Source organism: Xiphophorus hellerii, chromosome 14 (assembly GCF_003331165.1).
Source record: "Xiphophorus hellerii strain 12219 chromosome 14, Xiphophorus_hellerii-4.1, whole genome shotgun sequence".
Classification (NCBI taxonomy): Eukaryota; Metazoa; Chordata; class Actinopteri; order Cyprinodontiformes; family Poeciliidae; genus Xiphophorus; species Xiphophorus hellerii.
Genome location: NC_045685.1, coordinates 9666828 through 9687876, shown reverse-complemented (window position 1 = coordinate 9687876; position 21049 = coordinate 9666828). Strand labels below are relative to the sequence as shown.

Here is a 21049-nt window from a genome sequence, read left to right as displayed (position 1 = left end):
ATTATAGCAGAAAACAAAACAACTACAAAAAATTCTATTACTTTTTATTTTATTTTTCTTTACAAACTGGCAGGACTTTACAATGATTGACTAAAGAGACAGGTTGACGCTTTATTAGTTTGCAAATTAGGAGTGATACAAATACACGTTGTTACAACATTGGTGCTTTTTAAATTATTTTTTAACATATTTTGTGTGCTTGATGACAGCAGATAGACCCAGAGCCATTCTGACAGCAGGTCCAACAACCATACCAGTAGGGGGCAGTGTGGCGCACCCAGTAGGGGTGGCACAAAATGATAGACTCCGAGTTCAAGTCAAAAATGATAGTAAACTAAACAGAATTATTAATGTCACACAATGAGGTTTTTATCAATGCAAAGGTGTGAAAGAAACGAACAACCTCCAAAGTTATTCAAGTAACAGGATTACAATCAAAATAACCTGTGAGTTTATTCAGAAATAGAACTAAAAATGCTGATTTTTCTTGTCTGATTTCATGCTTCTGTTCATATCTGCTGTTAACAGTTTCCAACAAGGTTTTTGTGACTCGACAGCCAAACTGGCCTCAGATGTTCAGTGGTGAGTCGATCACTCTGACATGTGAGGTCCAGGGAGGAGAAACCACTGAGTGGACGTACGAATGGAGGAGAGATGGGTCGTTCATACACAGGACACAGAAAAAAAACTTGACTTTCAGTGTTTCTGAGTCCAACGGAGGAGATTACAGGTGTCTGGGTTTTCTCAAAGATGACTGGCTTTCTTCGACAGACTGGAGTGAACCCATCTCACTGTCAGTGTTACGTAAGTCATGTGTAAGTTTCATGTTTTCTAAAATTTAATTGCAGAAATGTATGTTTCTCAAGGATTTATTAAATAAATAAAAAAATGTACCACCAAAACTAAGAGACAGGGTGTTATGCATAACAGATAAACATAACCAAAATATTTTGGGTGGAGTGGAATTTTTATTTACAAAAAAAAAAATGTTTTCTTACTTCCTCTCGCTCTATTGTCTCATAAAGAAAGAGAATTTAGAAAAAGGCTTTATTTTGAGCTACGATGTCTGCATTTGATGTGAGGGCTAAAGGTTTTGAAGAATGATGAGAACGAATTCAAAGAAGCAACTGACTTCGGGTCAGTCAGACTCTCACATCAGAGCCTTGCAGCAGGGCAGGAGAGAGCTTCCTTGTAACAAATGTCAGATCATTGTGTTCATCTTCTGTGCACTCAAAGAAAAACAATTATAACAAAAATAAAGGTTCCATCAATGTCTCTCTTGCTTAGAATAATTCAGGCCAGGTTTGATTGGTCTGTTTCAGATTTGGAACAAGTCTAGAAAATAAAACTTTCAAAGAAGCCATTTAATTTAGCAAAACTGGAAGCTACTAATCAGATACAAACGTTACAGAAAAAAGATTACATGAGAAAGCTATGGAAAATAATGTGGACCCGCTGCCTCCTATGTAGAATTATAAGTGTGATTCACATCTATGCTGTTTTCTTATATTTTTGTTGTCTCTATGCTAAACTCGCTAACAGGTAAACCAAAGGCCCATCTGACTACGGGCAGCACAGAGCTGCCAGTAGGAGGCAACGTGATACTAACCTGCTCACTAAACACGTCGTCATCATCACCGTTTAGTTTGAAATATTTCTGGTACCGAGGAGAAAAATCATCAGAGCCTGTGAGCTCGCAAGATGCTGATTTCCTTTCAAATGGACAAATGATTGTCTCAGAGGAAGGACTGTACTGGTGCAGAGGAGGACGAGGAGAACCAGTTTACTACACGGACTACAGTGATCACGTCAATATCACTAAGAACTGTGAGCTCAACATTTTCTCTTTGAGTGATTGTTCTAGTAAACATCTCTTTTTTCCCCTTCAAGTTTCACAGAATAACTGAATTAAATCTAATAAGTCCAAAATAAACTTCAAAATAACAATGAATTGGATCTTTTTTTTTAACATTTACGAAAATATCCAGTTGTTCAAAAAGAACAAAACAGAAACTCAGAATCGTCCTCGAAATTCAAAATGAATATTTTTACACACATTTTACACTGAATTATCACTATATAAAAGTCACATTATTATGAGCATTTTAGATTTCCCCATAACATTTAATTGAGCAAATGATTACAATCGGATTTTAATCATTTAAATTAATAACAAAAAAAATATAGAAAAGGACCAGAGAATGTCTTGTATCCAGTTACACGTTTACAAAATATTCTTTACCTTTAAAGCATTGCTTTATTTATCGTTCTTGTGCAAGAGGCCTTCGTTGACCTTAAGTTGAAAGGCAACGTGGAGAAAGAGACGAGGAAACACATTCTTTCATTTAAACTAAGATTATTCAGAAGATCCTCTCCTTTAACTGTACCAGTGTTGCTTCTTAACAGTCTCTACTGGAGGCTTCTTACAAAAATAAATCATCATCTTCACACATAAAATCTCTACTTTCTATCAATATACATATACTCACATTACCTTACAGTGATGAGTTACGTTTTACTTACTGTCTTGAAAGGTGTATGTAGTTTTTAGAAAAGCAAGTGCACCTCCAATGCACCTCTTATTTCATGTTTTACTGTGTAACATATGAAAAGAAGACCACCAATGGAACATCACTCCTTCAAAGATGTTGATTAAATTATTTATTTCTATGTGCTGTGGATTTTATTTCTAATTGACTTTAAGTCACCCTTTTTAATCATAGAATGAGATGATGAAATCATCATTCAAATGCCACCTATTCCTTTTTCGTGTTTTATATTTCCAGTATCCGTTGAGTCCGGCGGTCCAGTCGGCTCTTTGTTGCTCGTGCTGCTGGTTGTTGCTCTCCTTGGTGGAATCAGTCTAATTATTCTGCTGCTCTTGTTTTGGCGCAGCAGACAGACGAAAGGTGAGACGTTTCCCCCCCGCACCACCTCTTCTGGATCAGGCTCATTGTATTTCAAATTAATCGAGAGCACAGATGCATTCTGATATTACGACAAAAAAAAACCCCAACATAATATGAATGACACTATATAAAAATTATTTTCACAGATTTTCGGCACGTGAGGTGAGTACATGACATCTCATCGTCTCTTTTCGCAAAATCGTTTCTGTGTGTCTTTATTGCTCTTTTCTGGTTGTTTTTCTAACAAAGTGGTCACATTTCTTCTGCTTTAGATTAAATCCATCACAGATCTCCAATCAGAGCTTCACCGCTAATCATGGAGTCAACCAGAGCGAGATGTACACCTCCCACCCTGAGGGTTAGAACACAGATTAATGCAGTAATTCATGTATTTTTTTAAATTTCACTTTCTTAAATGAATAGAAGATAAGCAAGAAAAATATATGTTTTTAGACTTTGCACTTTGTTTTGCCTGCTTACTTATTTGCAGTCACGTTAAAAAAAATTGGAACATGTGTTCCGGTGAGGCTTGTTTGTCGGATTGAAAGCAGCTCTTGAAAACCTTTTAGCAGGTCATAAAAATACATTTAATTTGTCCCACATTTCTGTAATAAATGTTTTTTTTTAAGTGGTCTGACTAAACATTCTAAACCAAAACCCCATGTTTTCATTAGCTGTCAGAAGAAATAGTCAAAATTAATAAAAAAGAAAACTATTAAAAAAAATCTGTTTGTGTGTAATAAATCTATATTATGTGTGAATTAGTGAACTGAATTTGTGGAATGAATTAGGTTTTTAACAATATCCTAATTTATTGAAAATAACTGTATATTATTAAAGCCTCTTGTCTTTATTCATTCTTTACAGTAAACAATCCTTCCCTCAGTTTGTCACTCGGATCCTCAGAGGTCAACAGGAACAGTGGAGTATTTTTGTTATAATTGTTTATAATGTAACTTGTTGGTGAATTAGGAAGTTTAATCATGAACAACTCGTATATAATCTGTGGATATTTTTTTTCTTGCAGATAAATCCGACACTGTTTACTCCCTGGCTGAATTAAAAACCTCTGGGACAAAGAGTAAGATGGAAACATATTTAGTTTAGAGCAGAAGAACAGAATTCAGAACGGATTTTGACCTTCAGTTCTTTGGGTTTGTTCACCTCAACAGGGAGTCCTCCTGATCCAGAAGAGGGCGCTCTTTGGTCACATGTGAAAACACAAGCTATAGGTAATTCATGTTTTCTGTAGCTGTAAGAGGCAGATCATCATAGACTTAAAAACAAAAGTGTTTATCTTATTGTATTATACATATACAATGTGCTTTACTTGCTGATTTGAGTCACTGAGATGAATGATCTTTTCAATAATATTCTAATTTATTAAACCTCTAATCCTTATTTACGCTTTACAGTAATCAACACTTCTTTCAATTAGTCACTCAAATGTTGTAATGTCAATAGGAATGGTGTAATATTTTTTTATTAAAGTTGTTAAAATGCCACTTATTGGTCAATTAGGAAGCTAATGACAAGCAACAGATATATAATCATTGAATATTTTATTTGCAGATGAATCCATAGACAATGGGTACTCTCTGCTTGAAGTAAAAAACTTTGGAACAAAGAGTAAGACGCAAACATATTCAGTTTACTGAATCAGAACACAAGTCAGAACTGTTGTATAACTCTTACAGAAATATGTTTTTAATAACTGTGTCATGATATATCCTTTCACAGACAATCTGTGAAAGGAAAGAGCTCTTCCACCTCCTCCCAGTGATAGTACTGCTGTTTGCAAAATTGCACCGCTCCCAGTCAAAAGCAACCAATCAGAGCAAGGAGGAGGGTTTTAGCGCTGTCAATCAATGCTGCTCAATGTGCTAATTGTGGAAAAAACAACTTGCAGTTTCAGGGAAACAGCTAAATTTGTCCACCATTATCTGTGCCAATGCTAAGTAGCCTTAGCATTTGTTGCAGGCTATGTTATGGTGAACCAGCTGTAGCTTAGCAAAGAACAAGCTGGAGGGGGGCTGAGCATGAGAGTGATTTACAACACTAAGACCCTCCTCCTATCTCTGATTGGTTGTTTCTGACTCAGTGGTGTATTTCTGTCGTTCGCATTGGGAAAAGACAGAGGAGCTTGATTCTTTCTTCTTTTTTTCACCAATTTGTCTTATACTATGATGACATAATGGTAATTTTAACAAGTATGTAAAAAACATATATGTATGTAAAAAAAACACACAAAAAAACACGTTACATTTTGCAGCTTTAACCTTCAGGTCTTTTTTTCCACCTCAACAGGACTTTCTATTGGTCCAGAAGTGAACACTGTTTACGCCAAAGTGAAAAAAGGAGCTACAGGTGCTGGCAATAAACCCCTGCTTACTGTCTGTGGCCTTTTGTATGTTTTAACTGGTATTTTACAGATTTGTCTTTGGTGATGAGCTCAAAGTCTTTAAATTGTAATAACCCCTTGTCATCAGCCTGATCTTTAGTTCCCTCCAAAGATTCTCCACAGTTTTCTGATTCACATCAGGACTCTGGCTTAGCCACTCCATTCTTGTTACATGAATGTTGGAAAAAATTAAAGACTACTTTAAGCCTCAGTCTGAGAGGTGTTACACATATCTGGGCTGAGCTACATGTTGTATGACTTTACTCAGAAATGATTGCTGATGAAATCTTGCAATATCAATAGGAATATAGAGTATTTTTGTCAGAGTAGTTAAGAATGCTGCCAATTGGTCACTCTGAAAGCCTAATGTTGTGTAGCTGTTATATAACCCTTGAATATTTCTTTTGCAGATAAATCCATAAACACTGTGTACTCCCAGATTGAAGGGAAAAATGTTGGGATGATGAGTAAGATGAAAAGATATTCAATTTACAGCATCAGAGCAGTGATCAGAACTGTTACTAACGTTGTTTTTTTTGTTTTTTTGTTTTAATTTTTTTTATTTTTCACCTCAACAGAACTTCCTGTTGATCCAGAAGAGGTCGCTGTTTATTCTAATGTGAAAAAAGGAGCTATAGGTACCGTACTGGCAATAAATCCCTTCTTACATTTAGTTGCATGTCTCCACTGCTATTCAGAGGTAGAACCCTTTTATTCTCAAATTTGTTCTGTTTCTGTTATTCTAAAGAAATCCACACTGTTCTCCTGGAATTGTATAACTACAATGTTTAATGAATCTCAATACTTGTGGCCCCAACTTTGTGGCTGATGTCAATCAGAATAGTAGAGTACTTTTGTTAAAGCAGATAAGAATGTCACCAATTGGTCACTTAGAGAGCCTAAAGATATGCAACTGATGTGTAATCCTTGAATATTTTATTTGCAGATAAATCTATAGACACTGTGTACTCCCTGACTGAAATGAAAAACTTTGGGACGATGAGTAAGACATTTGATTTACAGCAGCAGAACATAACTCAGTCAGAACGGGGTTTAACCTTTAGGTTTGTTTGTGTTTTTTTTTAACCATCTCAACAGAGGATCCACATGATCCACAAGAGGGCGCTGTTGGCTCCGACATGAAAACAGGTACAGTTAGTTCTAGCTGTCTTGTTTTGTTTTTACTGTAACTTGTCCTCATGCTATTAGACTCAATTTAATTACACATCATCTTAGAGTTTAGACGATAATCTGCCTTATTTAACAAATACAGCCACTAGAGATCAACAGAAAATGACAGAACAGTCACATAGTGGATAAATCAATGTTCATTGATGTGTTTTTTGATAAAGATGAACATATTTCTTATGTACACTTCACTACCATATTACACCATCCACTCAGATTTTGTAATAGTTTCTGTTCATTTGTAAGAAAACAGACCAGTGTCCCCCATCCCTTTGGTTTCTCTCACACCTGTCCTTGTAAATGTATTTTTCTTTACGAAATGTCCAATTCTCTGGGCTTGTATTTTTTTTTTCAGACTGTACAGCAGCGTCTACTGAGATGAACCATTTGAAAAAAGCCAAGAAAAAAACAAAAGGTAAAGAAAGAGAGAAATTTATTTCAAGGCCTTTTTGCCCAGTTAGATGGTTTAAGAATGTTTAGTTGTCGCCTCTTTTTATTTGAGTTGCACTCAAATAAACACTATGTGTTACGCTGACAATTACCAGCTGACGAATAAAATATTAAAAGATGCCGATTGAAATGTGTATGCAGATACATTACAGCCTTCCAGTTTAAATATACAATATTTTTATCTCTCAATTCACAGGAAAACGGAGTCGTTCAGCAGATGCAGCAGTTTATGCTAACGAGTCAGGAACAGCTGTGGCTAGCGATGGTCCCATGTCCAGAAAAGCCAAAAAGCATTAAAACCCTCATTGTTTAGCTGTTATCTAAAATAAACAGCATCTCAAAAATGACTTATACTCAACTCAATAATTAAATGGAAAACCTTTTTGCTATAAAATGTTGGAGTTTTATAGCAATAAAACTCCCAAATTTCTGTTCTGAATACCAGGTTTTCTGGTAATTTGAGATTTGAACTTTGGTGATGGTTTATGTCTTCAAGGTTGAAAGCCCTGCTTGATGTTTTCCTAATGTTGACTCACTCCAAATATTTGTCCTAAGTCTGACTGCAAACATCAGAACTAGAAAACAACCAATAAGGTATTCTCTGATTAAAAACTCTGGAAAAACTCTTGCATGCGTTTATCCTCAATAGGTTAGATTACTATTATTATTGCATCTGCACAGATTTCAAAATCATGTCTTAAAAAAAAAAGAAAACATTTACACTGCTGCAGCTCATATCCAGATTGCTGCTGGCAGAGTCCTGACTATCTTTGAGGAAAACAGATTTCAGTAAACCAGTTCTTAAATCACTTCATCAGATCAATGTCTGTCAAAGGATTTAATTCAATCTATTGCTGATTGTGTAAAAGGCACTGAGTGACCTTTGGCCTCCCCACATTGGAGTTGATCATGTGTGTACTCACATATCATCTGGTTCTGCAGATGGGCAAAATCTACTGGTTCTTCTCAGTGAGGTCTAAAAATGGGCCTCAAATTTACATTAATATTTCCTTTATGTGATTTATAAAATATATGATTTTTCATTTAAAAGTTGTATTGTAATGCAGTTCTCTTTACCTCTGCTCCTTTATTTTGCTGTCACATTGAATTACATTGTGTAAGAATGATGCTATCCAAATTACCTTCCTATTGAATGAGACTGAAGGATTTTATACAACTGAACATGAGTTGAAAAATGTATCAGAATTTACAAAAACCTAAAGTGGCCAAACTCTACCTCTGTTCTTCTTCTTTTGTTAGAAATTGCTTTGGGTTTTATTTCAAATGCAGTGGACACAGAGACAGGAAAGGGTAAACAAGAGAAAAAAGAAACAAAGAGAGGACTGGCAAAAAGTTTAAAGGAAAGTAGGGAGATGAGAAAAGAGGAAGAAAGAAAGAAAACAAAGCATTAGGAAACTGTTTCTGCAGAAAGAGAGAAAAAAGAGAAGAAACCACAGTGACAAACAACATATATAAATACACCAATGAGACTGAAAAACACAAATATTTTCACAAGAAGCATTCTGTGGTAAGATGGTGGTTATCTTCAATCACCTGGAATGTATAATTAATGGAATTATTAGTAAAATTTAAAGTTATTTTAGTTTAATTAGGGCAACAAGTCCAGTATCTCTGGATTCATGAGTCAGACTTTTCTCTCTCTCTGTCTTGTGAAAAAAATTAATTCAAAACCACTGACACTTTCAGATTTCTGTTTTATCTTTTGTTAGTAGTTCAGTGTAACATGAACACATTTTTTTATTCACATCTCCTAAGGAGTGAAAAGTTTCTTCATAAGTGATTGTAAGGTGGAAATGTACTGGGCAACCAAAACTTGAAATATCTGATCACATTTGTTCTTCGTTTTCTGCTGATTGGAGTCAATTGGGTGAGAAATTCTAGCTAAGTTGATAGGAAATGTTGAAATGTTGTTTGGTCAAGCTAAAATGAAGAAGTGGGAAATGTAAAAATGAAGAAGTGGGAAATGTTACGAAACTCAACGAGCTCAAAACGCAGAAAAAAAAGGGAAAACATGCGATTTAATGTTTATATGAAACCTTAACGATTGTTTTGATATGAAGGACGTCTGTTGATTTAAGTGAAAGACAGAGCTCTGGTGAGGTTGAGACAGTTGATGTTTAATTGAACTTTTTTCATTTTAATTATGTTTGAATTTATTTATTGTAGAGACAAATATGGCAGTAGGACCACTGGGAGGAGGCAGATTAGCTTGATTTATTTTTATTTTTTTCACAGAATATCTGTCTCATATTCTACTGTCAGGACATGGTGACAGTTTGAGACGTTATTCACTGCAAATGTCAGGCTTCATGTTTAAAAACTGTTTGAATGATGCAAAGGGCCAGTTTGGCGCTGCCCCACCACACACACACACACACACACACACACACACACACACACACACACACACACACACACACAACTTAAAAAATATTTGAGCACGTTTTATTAATTTCTATTGCTTTAATCTAGTCTTTGAGAAAATATGTCAATTCTCAGCCTCCATTGTTGGATTATAGAACTTGAACAAACCGATAAACACACTGTGAGAAATCTCATTTGATACAGAGAAAATGGATATTTAAAGTACATCCTTTTTTTTTATGTGTCTCTTTAATTTTTTTTTACCTGTGTGAGAAGTGTTTGTACTTATATTTTAGGTATGATGTTTTTTTCTCAGATGAAGAGAAATTAGCTGAAACGTTTGATATCATTCTGATGGGAAACACACCCAGTGCCAACACTCTGAGCCTTTCAGCTGTGCTGAAGGCGCTGTGGTTCTCCTTCAAAATAAAACCACCTGAGTGGAAGATTTCAAAATTCTTCGCAACTGCGGTGGAATTATTGGGTTGAACGAATGTGACTGTCTCCAATATTGGGGGGAAGACGTCCCCCCTGCCCCTCACCCCGGTTAATACGCTTATGGATGAGGTTAAAAATTAGTTAAAGGTCAGTGTGTGGTGTAGGTTTGATTGATATCATTGTTAGACAATTATTCTGCTGAAAAGAAGATTTTCCATCCTTTCTGTCTCACAAACGGACGCCCCTAAATAAAATTCACAAACTTTTTTTCACTCTCCGTACATTTTTAGAGTTTCTTCTTAAATCTATTTAAACTCCAAACTATTTCACAATGTCTGATCTCATGTCTGTTTATTCACACCTAAGACCTTATATATCTGTGATAGGTGAGATCATTCTCACCATCACTTGTGTTTAGATGAAAAGGGGATTTTATGGTTTGTTTGCCAGAGAGTTCGCATGCAACACAAACCAAGTAGTGGATTAAACATTTAAACTATTCATGTGTTACAATAATGCTGTTTACAGTTTATTCAAAGTGAATTTTATTTTATGGTTTCCTAAAAAGCAAAGAAGCTTATCTAATGATTTTATTTTGTATTAACCATTTCGTAAAATAAAAGAAAATAAAAAGTCCTGTACTTCTTTTACCACAACTTGTCATCATTGGAGCGGAAACATCACAGCAGAAACTCAGTGCAGTGATGTCAGTGTTTAAAATAAACGTTGTCCCGTCATTCTCAGATAAAACGTTGATCCTGTTTCAGACGGCTCCATTTCTCTAGAGACGTTGCAGAGGCAGCATGTTATGAAAGGAAGATTATTGGACCAAAGCAGAGCAACACATGGTTCCAGGTTGAGGTCAGGATGGGGAACACCTCACCCAGGGTTCTGGTCTCACTCTGTAAGTAGATCACTTTATCTGGATGAATGATGCAGATTAGAAGAACATCGTCTTTGACATCTTGTCTGCTGTAATATCTACTTTATCTTCCATTGTTTTTGTGTAGCTTTACTTAGTATAACCATTTGTTCTTGATGTGTTTGCTGCAACTTCAAACAGGTTATTTCAGTGACAAATTACTAACACAAACATTTCTGTGCAAACATTTTGAAAAGCTGTTTATTGTCAAATCAGACTTTAGCACAGAACTTTATATCCCATACAACTAATGTGAGAGAAATGAAAATATTATAGAACAAAGATGAAAAATGAAACATGATCTGATACAAGAGACTTAAATTATTCATTAAAAACTTTTATCACTTTTTTACCAGTAGAGATGAGTGTGAAGTTTCCGTAGCCGTGCAGAACGTCTGCAGATGTTCTGTCTTCAGTCAGGATGTGAAGTTTATAAAATGAAGTTTTAACTCATCAGAAAATCAACAATAAACTAAAACATTTGATCTTATTCTTATCAGAACAAATAAAAACTCAATATATTTATCATAGTTGCATTTATTTAACAGGTAAACAGAGTCATAGCTGAGTGTGAGGGTTTGGCAAATATTTTTGATTTAATTTAATTAATTTATTATTTATGCTGATGAACTTTCAACCTTTATTTCAGTGCTGAACACACTGCTCTGCTGTGGACAAACTCTCGGTAAATTCAACTTTTAATCTGTATTTTAATCATTTATCCTCTCAGGAACAGAATCCAGTTTATCTTTTATATCAGATATTATTCTGTATTTATCTTTTAATTTTTAGCTTGACGTGTTTTTGTTATAAATCAAAAGACAAACTTGCTGAATGTTGGTTCTTTATAGATCCTGTGCTGACTGTTGAACCCAACTGGTCGACTTTTTATGTTGGAGAGTTTGTTACATTTATCTGTGACATAAATGAAGGAAGAGACACTGACTGGAAATACCGGTTTTAAAGGAATTTAAAACTTTGTTTTAAGGAATTTGTTCCCTATCAGTCAGATAAACGTTTCAGTGCTGAAGCTCTATCTACTAGTTATAGACATGAATTTCAGTGATGTGTATGCTGGAAGGGTTCATCTGACAATAAGTGCAGTAAAACTGTTACTGTCTCAGGTAAGACCTGAATATTTTAAAGAATTACAAAGTTTTATATCAGCCCTAAAAAAAACATGCATTTGCTAACTGTATTTTATTTCATTATTTCAAGCAGATTTTTTTGTTGATAAAATAGTGTCTGAAATATGACACATACATAATAACTGGGTTTGATTTTTATAAAGTCAAGTGACCCACAAATTTCAAAAAGACCAATAAAACAAAGGAAATATTATTTACCTTAATGTGAATATATAGATTTTCTTATTTGTTGAGATAACCACATTATCTTTTCAGAAAAGAGAATGAACTCTTTCATGTTATTTAATGAAACAATTTCAAACTAATTCTTTTTCTATTTTACTTTCTAAAAAGTATCTATAATAAGCAAAGATGACAATAAAATGCATTTACAGCTTTTTCACATATTTACTTATCTGAGAGAAGCATCACTCTTTACAATAAGCTTTTAATTGCAGTATTTTATATAAAATCAAATATTTGTTTTTATAACATCAGACAGACCCATGGCCACATTGACAGCAGGTCCAACAACCATACCAGTAGGGGGCAGTGTGACACTGAGCTGCTCAGTGGAGCCCTCTGCTGGATGGAAGTACAGATGGTTCAGGCGGACCTCAGACACTTCTTTTGTTGAATTCAACACAAATAATGAAGAAAACAGAGAAATCACTGTGACACAAGGAGGAATCTATAAGTGTGATGGAAAGAGAGGAAATCCCTCATTCTACAGTCATTCAAGCCATGATAACATCATTGAAATAATGTGTAAGATTTTTTTTAAGACTTTTAGAAACTAAAAGTATGAAATTAATATTTCTCATGTGATTTGAGTTTTCTCTTCTTATCTGATGTAAACAGTTTCCAACAAGGTTTTTGTGACTCGACAGCCAAACTGGCCTCAGATGTTCAGTGGTGAGTCGATCACTCTGACATGTGAGGTCCAGGGAGGAGAAACCACTGAGTGGACGTGTGAATGGAGGAGATCTGGGTCAATAATACACAAGACACACAGTAAAGACTGGACTTTAATTGTCTCTGAGTCCAGCAGTGGAGACTACATGTGTCAGTGTAGAAGCAGAGATGACTGGTATTCTTCAACACAGTGGAGTGAAACCATCAGACTGTCTGTATCAAGTAAGTTGACACTTGTAAATGAAAATGTGGCTGATTTAGTCCTTAGTTGAGTTGTCAGTATTAATGCTTAACTCCCACACACACATACAAACACACACACTGATTCAAACTTTATATTAGAAAAAAGTTTCTATATCAGGTTTATTTTTGTGAAGTCTCACAATAATCAGAGGCTGGTTATTAATCTGTATGGCTGAAACGATGAATAACTACCAGAATAATTCATATTAATGAAGTTCAACATTCTTGACATATTTTCAGTAATTTTCCGATCTACTCATTTTTTTCAGTTAACGAGTCTGTAGCTTGTTCTGCTTGTACAAGTCTTGTGTGTGGTTTTTTTAATTATTGAAAATTAACCAATTTTAATTCATGTTAACAGCAGATAAACCTGGAGCCAAACTGACAGCAGGTTCAACAACCATACCAGTAGGGGGCAGTGTGACACTGAGCTGCTCAGTGGAGCCCTCTGCTGGATGGAAGTACAAATGGTTCAGGCGGACCTCAGACACTTCTTTTGTTGAATTCAGCAGAAATAATGAAGAAAACAGAGAAATCACTGTGACACAAGGAGGAATCTATAAGTGTGATGGAAAGAGAGGAAATCCCTCATTCTACAGTCATTCAAGCCTTGAGAACATCATTGAAATAATGTGTAAGTTTTTTCTTTAAGACTGTTAGAAACTAGAACTATGAAATTAAAATTTCTCATGTGATTTAATTTTTCTGCCCATATCTGATGTAAACAGTTTCCAACAAGGTTTTTGTGACTCGACAACCAAACGGTTCTCATGTCTTCAGTGGTGAGTCGATCACTCTGACATGTGAGGTCCAGGGAGGAGAAACCACTGAGTGGACGTGTGAATGGAGGAGATCTGGGTCAATAATACACAAGACAGACAGTAAAGACTGGACTTTCAATGTCTCTGAGTCCAGCAGTGGAAACTACATGTGTCAGTGTAGAAGCAGAGATGACTGGTATTCTTCAACACAGTGGAGTGAAACCATAACAGGTGATTTAATTGCTGTTTTTTTCTGAACAGATTGTAGAAAAAATGTTTTCCTCATATGTTGGATTAAATGAAGTTTCTTCCCTGGACAGACTAGAATAAAACTGACTAGTCCTCATTTGAGTTATGAATTTTTAACTGCAGAAAACAAGGAGCTGATTTTTATTGTTCACTTCCTTTATCAAGTTACAATAATAAAACCACAACTGATATAATTTGTGTTGCTATGTGCACATTGTTCCCAAAGTTGTTCTTTATCTAAAGAATAAAACAGAAAACTTCTAGGAGTTAACAAGTTGAGTGTTGAACTATTTTAGTCAGATTTCTCTTTAAATGTCTTTTTGTTTAGATTAAGCAGCTCATTGTTGTGATCCAAGTTTGTTTGACCTGGTCTGAACTGTGAGGATAGATCAGCAAAACTAAATGCAGCAGGATTCCTTTAATAACATCAATATTCACTCAAGCTCATATTAGTTTCTTATGATATTATGATCTCTGATACAGTTACATCACTACTTCCTCAAAATAACAGTAGATAACTTTTTTTTCAGTAAAATTAAAGTAAAACATGTTCTAACTGGCCACTGTGAGGATGTGGTTTTATTCTCTGTGTGTTAATTTAGTTCCCGTCTCTCTGGCCATGATTGCTCCCAGCTGTCTCTTGTGTTCCCTGATTACCTTCCCTGTGTATTTAATCCCATCTGTGTTGCTACCAGTGTTTGAGCTCTTCGCCTTATTGCTCACTTGTGCTGCCTGGACTTTGTATTTTGTGAATTCTTCATTAAAACCATCATCATTTGCTCTACAACCTGGGTCCATCGCGTCGTCCTCACCACTGAATAACCACAGTTTGTAACAGCCACATCAAAATGATCAAAAACGCCTGAAAAGGTTTAACCAAATTAAAGCTGCTGCTGTTCTTGAACCATTTGGAGTAAATGCAAAAGCTTGGTCTCTACATTAAGATGTCAAAATGTCAAATAAGATGTTTATATATTTTTATTTTTGCAGTCAAATATCCTTCAACTGTATTTAATATGCAGCTATTAAGTTTGTGACACAAACAAATAAGAAACTTTTTGCTCTGCCAAGACTTTTCATGTCTATTTCTATGTAACTACACATTGAGTGTTGAATGTTTGGACTGGACAATAAAATGAAAATGTAGCTCTACACCCTCAGCAGGGTCCTGGAGGGTGCATGGGAGTTCGCCCAACCATTCTACATGTGTTTTGTGGACTTGGAGAAGGCGTTCGACCGTATCCCTCAGGGAGCACTGTAGAGGGTCCTCCGAGAGTAGGGGGTACCGGGCCCTTTGATACAGGCTGTCAGGTCCCTGTTTGACCGGTGTCAGAGTCTGGTCTGCATTGCCGGCAGTAAGTCGGGCTCTTTTCCAGTGAGAGTTGGACTCCGCCTGGGCTGCCCTTTGTCACCGATTCTGTTCATCACTTTCATGGACAGGATTTCTAGGCACAGCCAAGGTGTTGAGGGGATCCGATTTGGTGGCTTTAGGATCTCATCTCTGCTTTTTGCGGATGATGTGGTTCTATTGGCTTCATCAGGTCATGATCTGCAGCTCTCGCTGGAGCGGTTCGCAGCCGAGTGTGAAGCGGCCGGGATGGGGATCAGTGCTTCCAAATCCGAGGCCATTGTCTTGAGTCGAAAAAGGGTAGAGTGCCTTGTCCGGTTTAGGGGGGGGTGTCCTGCCCCAAGTGGAGGAGATCTTGGGATCTACTTCATGAATGAGGGAAGAAGGGAGAAGGAGGTTGACAGGCGGATTGGCGCAGCTTCTGCCGTCAAGCGGGCGCTGTACCGGTCCATCGTGGGGAAGAGAGAGCTGAGTCAAAAAGCGAAGCTCTCGATTTACCAGTCGATCTACGTTCCCACCCTCATCTATGGTCATGAGCTTTGGGTCATGACCAAAAGAACGAGATCGCGGATACAAGCAGCCAAAATGGGTTTTCTCCGTAGGGTGTCTGTGCTCTCCCTTAGAGATAGGGTGAGAAGCTCAGTCATTCAGGAGAAACTCAGAGTAGAGCCACTGCTCCTTCACGTCGAGAGGAGCCAGTTGAGGTGGCTCGGGCATCTGGTCAGGATGCCTCCTGGACGCCTCCCTGGTGAGGTGTTCCGGGCACGTCCCACCGGGAGGAGGCCCCAGGGACACGCTTGAGGGACTATGCTTCTCGGCTGGCCTGGGAACGCCTCGGGATTCCCCCAGAGGAGCTGGAACAAGTGGCTGGGGAGAGGGAAGTCTGGGTCTCCCTTCTGAAGCTGCTACCCCCGTGACCTGACCCTGGATAAGCAGAATAAAATGGATGGATGGACATGAGTTGAAATAGGTATCAGAATTTACAAAAACCTAAGGTACAGTGGCCAAACTCTCCTCCACTGTTGTTCTTCTTCTGTTAGAAATTGCATTGCGTTTTATTTCAAATGCAGTGGACACAGAGACAGGAAAGGGTAAAAAAGTGACAAAAGAAATGAAGAGAGGACTGGCAAAAAGTTTAAAGGAAAGTAGGGAGATAAGAAGAAAGAAAGAAAGAGAGAAAGCATCGCATTAGGAAACCGTTTCTGCAGATAGAGAGAAAAAAGAGAAGAAACCACAGTGACAAACATATATAAATACACCAATGAGACCGAAAAGCACACATACATTTTCACAAGAAGTATTCAGTGGTAAGATGGTGTTTATCTTCAATTAATGGAATTATTAGTAAAAGTTAAAGTTATCTTAGTTGAATTGGGGCACCAAGTCGAGTATCTCTGGATTCATGAGTCAGACTTTTCTCTCTCTCTCTTGTGAAAAAATGAATTCAAAACCACTGACATGTTTATTTACCTTTCAGATTTCTGTTTTATCGTTTGTCAGTAGTTCAGTGTAACATGAACACATTTTTTTACTCAACTCCTAAGGAGTGAAAAGTTCATTCATAAGTGATTGTAAGGTGTAAATATACTTTACAACCAAAACTTGAAATATCTGATCACATTTGTTTTTCATTTCCTGCTGATTGGAGTCAATTGGGAGAGAAATTCTAACTAAGTTGATAGGAAATGTTGAAATGTTGTTTGGTCAAGCTAAAATGAAGAAGTGGGAAATGTAAAAATGAAGAAGTGGGAAATGTTAAAATGAAGAAGTGGGAAATGTTACAAAACTCGATGAGCTCAAAACGCAGAAAAAAAAAAAAGCCAAAACATGCAATTTAATATTTATAAGAAACCGTAACGATTGTTTTGATATCAAGGACGTCTGTTGATTTAAGTGAAAGACAGAGCTCTGGTGAGGTTGAGACAGTTGATGTTTAATTAAATTTTTTTCATTTTAATTATGTTTGAACTTATTTATTGTAGAGACAAATATGGCAGTAGGACCACTGGGAGGAGGCAGATTATCTTGATTTATTTTTATATTTTTCACAGAATATCTGTCTCATATTCTACTGTCAGGACATGGTGACAGTTTTAACAAATATGTAAAACATTTTAGATTTTATAAGCTAACTAACCTCCAGAACAAACATAAATCATCACTCCTCCACCAACCCTGCTTCAAGTTGGAGAACAATTGTACGTCATGGTAGGAAAAGTTATTCTACAATCTGCAGGAAGCTTTAATCATTTTGGAGTGCTTAACTACAAATCATATGACTTTTATTTCACTTGTTTTTAATAAATAAAACAACTAAAACATCTCATGATAGACTCTGCCCTGAAATATAAAAATAAATAAGAAAAGTGTGTTTGTGTTATGTGAACAGAAGTGCTATTTTTCCACGTTAAAACACACTGTTTTCTCTCTTTTTTTTTTTTTAAGCATATTTGCCGCAACTTGCTTCAAGATAAAAAATAAAAAATATTTCTCCGGAAAAAATAAGGTCATTATGTGGTTTGAGACGTTATTCTCTGCCTATGTCAGGCTTTATGGTTAAATGCTTAACTTCCTGTGTTTGAATGATACAAAGGGCCAATTTGGTGATGCCCCCCACCCCGCCCTCACCCCCCCCCCACACACACACACACAACTCCTATTTAAAATATTTGAGCACGTTTTATTAATTTCTATTGCTTTAATCTAGTCTCTGAGAAAATATGTCCATTCTCAACAACCATTGTGGGATTATAGAACTTGAACATACCGATAAACACACTGTGAGAAATCTCACTTGATACAGAGAAAATGGATGCTCTCTCTTTCTCTCTCTCTCTCTCAGCAGGAGATTAGAGTCCAGCAGCAACAGATACTCCACATTATTTTATGATCAGAAACAACACTGGACAATTCTGCTGCCATGTTTTCATTATATGTTGTGATGATTATTGTATTTCTGCAGCTTTAAGATGCCAAAGATGATTTAATTATGCTTTGGTTTAAGGAAGTTAAACTAAGTGTCAAAACACTGTGTGGGAAGTGTCAAGATATTTGTGGTAGTACTTATTCTTTAGCTATGATGTTTCTCAGATGAAGATAAAAAAAATGACCATGACCTCACAGAACAGGAAACTAGCGCTGCTGATCGGACATTTTGGTGATATGAAAAGAACTTGTTAGTGTCAGAGCTGGACGTTACGGAGCGACACTCTGTGCTTGTTTGTGAACTTTTAACATTAATAATGACAAAAGTTTTAGGTTTTATCTTAGTAATGAATGCACTTCTCTGCTGCGGACATGCTGAAGGTATTTTCTCTTTTATTCTTCATATTTATTTATAATCTCAGGATGAGGCACGTCTGTATAAACTGCATGATAAATGTGCTAAATGTGTTGTGCTGCGTTTTAGGCACAAATCTGACTATTGATCCCAACTGGTCGACTTTTCATCCTGGAGAGAGAGTGACGTTCATTTGTGACATGAATGAAGGCAAAGACACCGACTGGGAATATGAGATTAAAAAAAATGGAGAACAATTTCTTCGCTCCAACCCGTACAAAAGCTTCACATTACTACCTATCCAAATCGATCACAGTGATGAATACCAGTGTTGTGGACTCAGGAAGAGCTCTGGTGATACCAAGTGCAGTGATACTGTCTCTTTAACTGTTACTGGTGAGTCCAAATGATCTTATTCAACCAGATTTGTACATTATTGAGAGTTGTGTAGCTAATACACATGTTTACTCCTCTGTAAGTTAAATCTATATGCAGAAAATCATTTTAGCTTTTTTTTGTTCCTCCCAAAATTATATTTTAACCTCAGCAGTTGCAACCCGCCCATCCACAGAAAACAAAATTCTATGAAATGCAATTAAACTTACTATTTTATAAATAATGTTATTTTTCATTAGGTGAGCTAATCACAGAATAGCATAAATTGTTTTTTTTGTTTTGTTTTGTTTTTTCTCTGTTTTTATTTCTGTCTTTAAATTAAGATAACAATTTCAAGATAACATGTGATTCCCATTAGAGAAACTCAATTATAGATTTTTGTCATATATTATGATGAGACATTTAATATTTGATCTCAATCTGACTGAAGAATAACTAAACATATTAACTGACGTTTTTATTTCATTTTATTAACATCAGCTCAACCCAGAGCCACACTGACTGCAGGTCCAACAACCATACCAGTAGGGGGCAGTGTGACACTGAGCTGCTATCTGCCCCCTACTGGTGGATGGAAATACAAATGGTTCAGAAAGACCAAAAACACACCTGAAGTTCAACTCACTGATGAAGAAAACAGAGATATTAATGTAGCACAAGGAGGAATATACCGATGTCTGGGAATGAGAGGAAATGACAACTATCAAAGTCTTGTAAGTGACGAAGTCAGCATCACAATAAGCTGTAAGTTCAATTATTTATTTTAAATGCAGTTTATTATTCTTTACCCTTTAGCTTAAACTCATGAGGTGTTTTTAATTTATTTTCATGTTTTGGTTTGTTTTCAACTGTCCATATCTGATGGAAACAGTTTCCAATGAGGTTGTTGTGACTCGACAACCAAACTGGCCTCATATCTTCAGTGGTGAGTCGATCACTCTGACATGTGAGGTCCGGGGAGGAGAAACCACTGAGTGGACGTGTGAATGGAGGAGAGATGGGAAACCTGTAAAAGTGGGAAATAATAAACACCTGACTGTCAGTGTTAATGAGTCCAGTAGTGAAGAGTACATGTGTCAGTGTAGACGCAGAGACGACTGGTTTTCTGTGACAAAGTGGAGTGAAAAGATCCCAGTGTCTGTGTCAGGGGAGTCATGATTTTTTTTTTTCATCAGGACCAGCCCAACATGTAATACAATCTGCAGGAAGCTTTAATCATTTTGGAGTGCTTAACTACAAATCATATGAATTTTATTTCACTTGTTTTTAATAAATAAAACAACTAAAACATCTGATGATAGGCTCTGCCCTGAAATATAAAAATAAATAAGAAAAGTGTTTTTGTGTTATGTGAACAGAAGTGCTATTTTTCCACGTTAAAACACACTTTTTTCTCTCTTCTTTTTTTTTTAAGCATATTTGCCGCAACTTGCGTCAAGATAAAAAATAAAAAATATTTCTCCGGAAAAAATAAGGTCATTATGTGGTTTGAGACGTTATTCTCTGCCTATGTCAGGCTTTATGGTTAAATGCTTAACTTCCTGTGTTTGAATGATGCAAATGGGCCAGTTTGGTGATGCCCCCCCCCCCCCCCCCCCCCCACACACACACACACACAACTCCTATTTAAAATATTTGAGCACGTTTTATTAATTTCTATTGCTTTAATCTAGTCTCTGAGAAAATATGTCCATTCTCAGCCTCCATATAGAACTTGAACATACCGATAAACACACTGTGAGAAATCTCACTTGATACAGAGAAAATGGATATTTAAAGTACTGGTACATCGTTCGTTTTTCTTAATTTTGTGAGTCTCTCATTTTTTTTTACCTGTGTGAGAAGTGTTAGTACTTATATTTTAGGAATGATGTTTTTTTCTCAGATGAAGAGAAATCAGCTGAAACCTCTGATGTCATTCTGATGGGAAACAGATAAGATATACGTATAATGAAGAGGATGTGCCTGTCAAGCTTCAGTGCTGAATGTTAGCGTGAAACGCACTGTTTTCATTTATCTGAACTTTGTTTTTGTTGA

General features: G+C 36.3%; 3 protein-coding genes across 8 annotated transcripts in view; all 3 read left to right on the top strand.

Annotated features, from left to right (window-relative positions):
• The first annotated feature begins 660 nt into the window (after nucleotides 1-660).
• Nucleotides 661-8184, top strand: LOC116732498 (uncharacterized). 3 transcript variants are annotated; one of them, XM_032582720.1, is made up of 16 exons: nucleotides 661-815; nucleotides 1543-1827; nucleotides 2787-2909; nucleotides 3056-3071; nucleotides 3182-3267; nucleotides 3777-3830; nucleotides 3937-3990; nucleotides 4082-4141; nucleotides 4482-4538; nucleotides 5217-5276; nucleotides 5721-5777; nucleotides 5889-5948; nucleotides 6257-6313; nucleotides 6409-6459; nucleotides 6866-6913; nucleotides 7145-8184. In XM_032582720.1, exons 1-16 carry the CDS (start codon nucleotides 812-814, stop codon nucleotides 7243-7245), a joined length of 1173 nt encoding a protein of 390 aa, XP_032438611.1. In that variant the 5' UTR covers nucleotides 661-811; the 3' UTR covers nucleotides 7246-8184. The 3 variants fall into 3 exon arrangements, with proteins under 3 accessions (XP_032438611.1, XP_032438610.1, XP_032438612.1); XM_032582719.1 differs by having other exon boundaries at nucleotides 6854-6913; XM_032582721.1 differs by lacking the exon at nucleotides 4482-4538 and having other exon boundaries at nucleotides 6854-6913.
• A 2294-nt stretch (nucleotides 8185-10478) lies between these two features.
• On the top strand, nucleotides 10479-14775 carry LOC116732499 (leukocyte immunoglobulin-like receptor subfamily B member 3A). The gene is made up of 6 exons (XM_032582722.1): nucleotides 10479-10675; nucleotides 11343-11378; nucleotides 12319-12588; nucleotides 12682-12957; nucleotides 13340-13612; nucleotides 13707-14775. Exons 1-6 carry the CDS (start codon nucleotides 10639-10641, stop codon nucleotides 13994-13996), a joined length of 1182 nt encoding a protein of 393 aa, XP_032438613.1. The 5' UTR covers nucleotides 10479-10638; the 3' UTR covers nucleotides 13997-14775.
• Nucleotides 14776-17978: 3203 nt separating this feature from the next.
• LOC116732479 (B-cell receptor CD22-like) overlaps nucleotides 17979-21049 on the top strand; it is a 152629-nt gene continuing 149558 nt past the window's right edge. For 2 of the 4 annotated variants that reach the window (XM_032582693.1, XM_032582692.1), the window contains exons 1-4: nucleotides 17988-18642; nucleotides 18746-19012; nucleotides 19493-19756; nucleotides 19884-20159. In XM_032582693.1, coding sequence (XP_032438584.1) covers nucleotides 18579-18642; nucleotides 18746-19012; nucleotides 19493-19756; nucleotides 19884-20159 — 871 coding nt within the window. In that variant the 5' untranslated portion in view covers nucleotides 17988-18578. Of the gene's footprint in view, nucleotides 18643-18745; nucleotides 19013-19492; nucleotides 19757-19883; nucleotides 20160-21049 lie in introns of all 4 variants that reach the window. The other 2 variants (XM_032582690.1, XM_032582691.1) reach the window with 2 other exon arrangements.

What these genes read in the sequence shown, in the direction of transcription:
- LOC116732499 (XM_032582722.1), top strand. Translation starts at nt 10,639, where the DNA reads ATGGGGAACACCTCACCCAGGGTTCTGGTCTCACTCT. An exon ending in CAGGGTTCTGGTCTCACTCT is followed by an intron (nt 10,676 to 11,342) that starts GTAAGTAGATCA and finishes CCTTTATTTCAG; the next exon opens with TGCTGAACACACTGCTCTGC. An exon ending in GAACATCATTGAAATAATGT is followed by an intron (nt 13,613 to 13,706) that starts GTAAGTTTTTTC and finishes TGATGTAAACAG; the next exon opens with TTTCCAACAAGGTTTTTGTG.
- LOC116732498 (XM_032582719.1), top strand. An exon ending in CGTCAATATCACTAAGAACT is followed by an intron (nt 1,828 to 2,786) that starts GTGAGCTCAACA and finishes TTATATTTCCAG; the next exon opens with TATCCGTTGAGTCCGGCGGT. An exon ending in TGTGAAAACACAAGCTATAG is followed by an intron (nt 4,142 to 4,481) that starts GTAATTCATGTT and finishes TTTTATTTGCAG; the next exon opens with ATGAATCCATAGACAATGGG.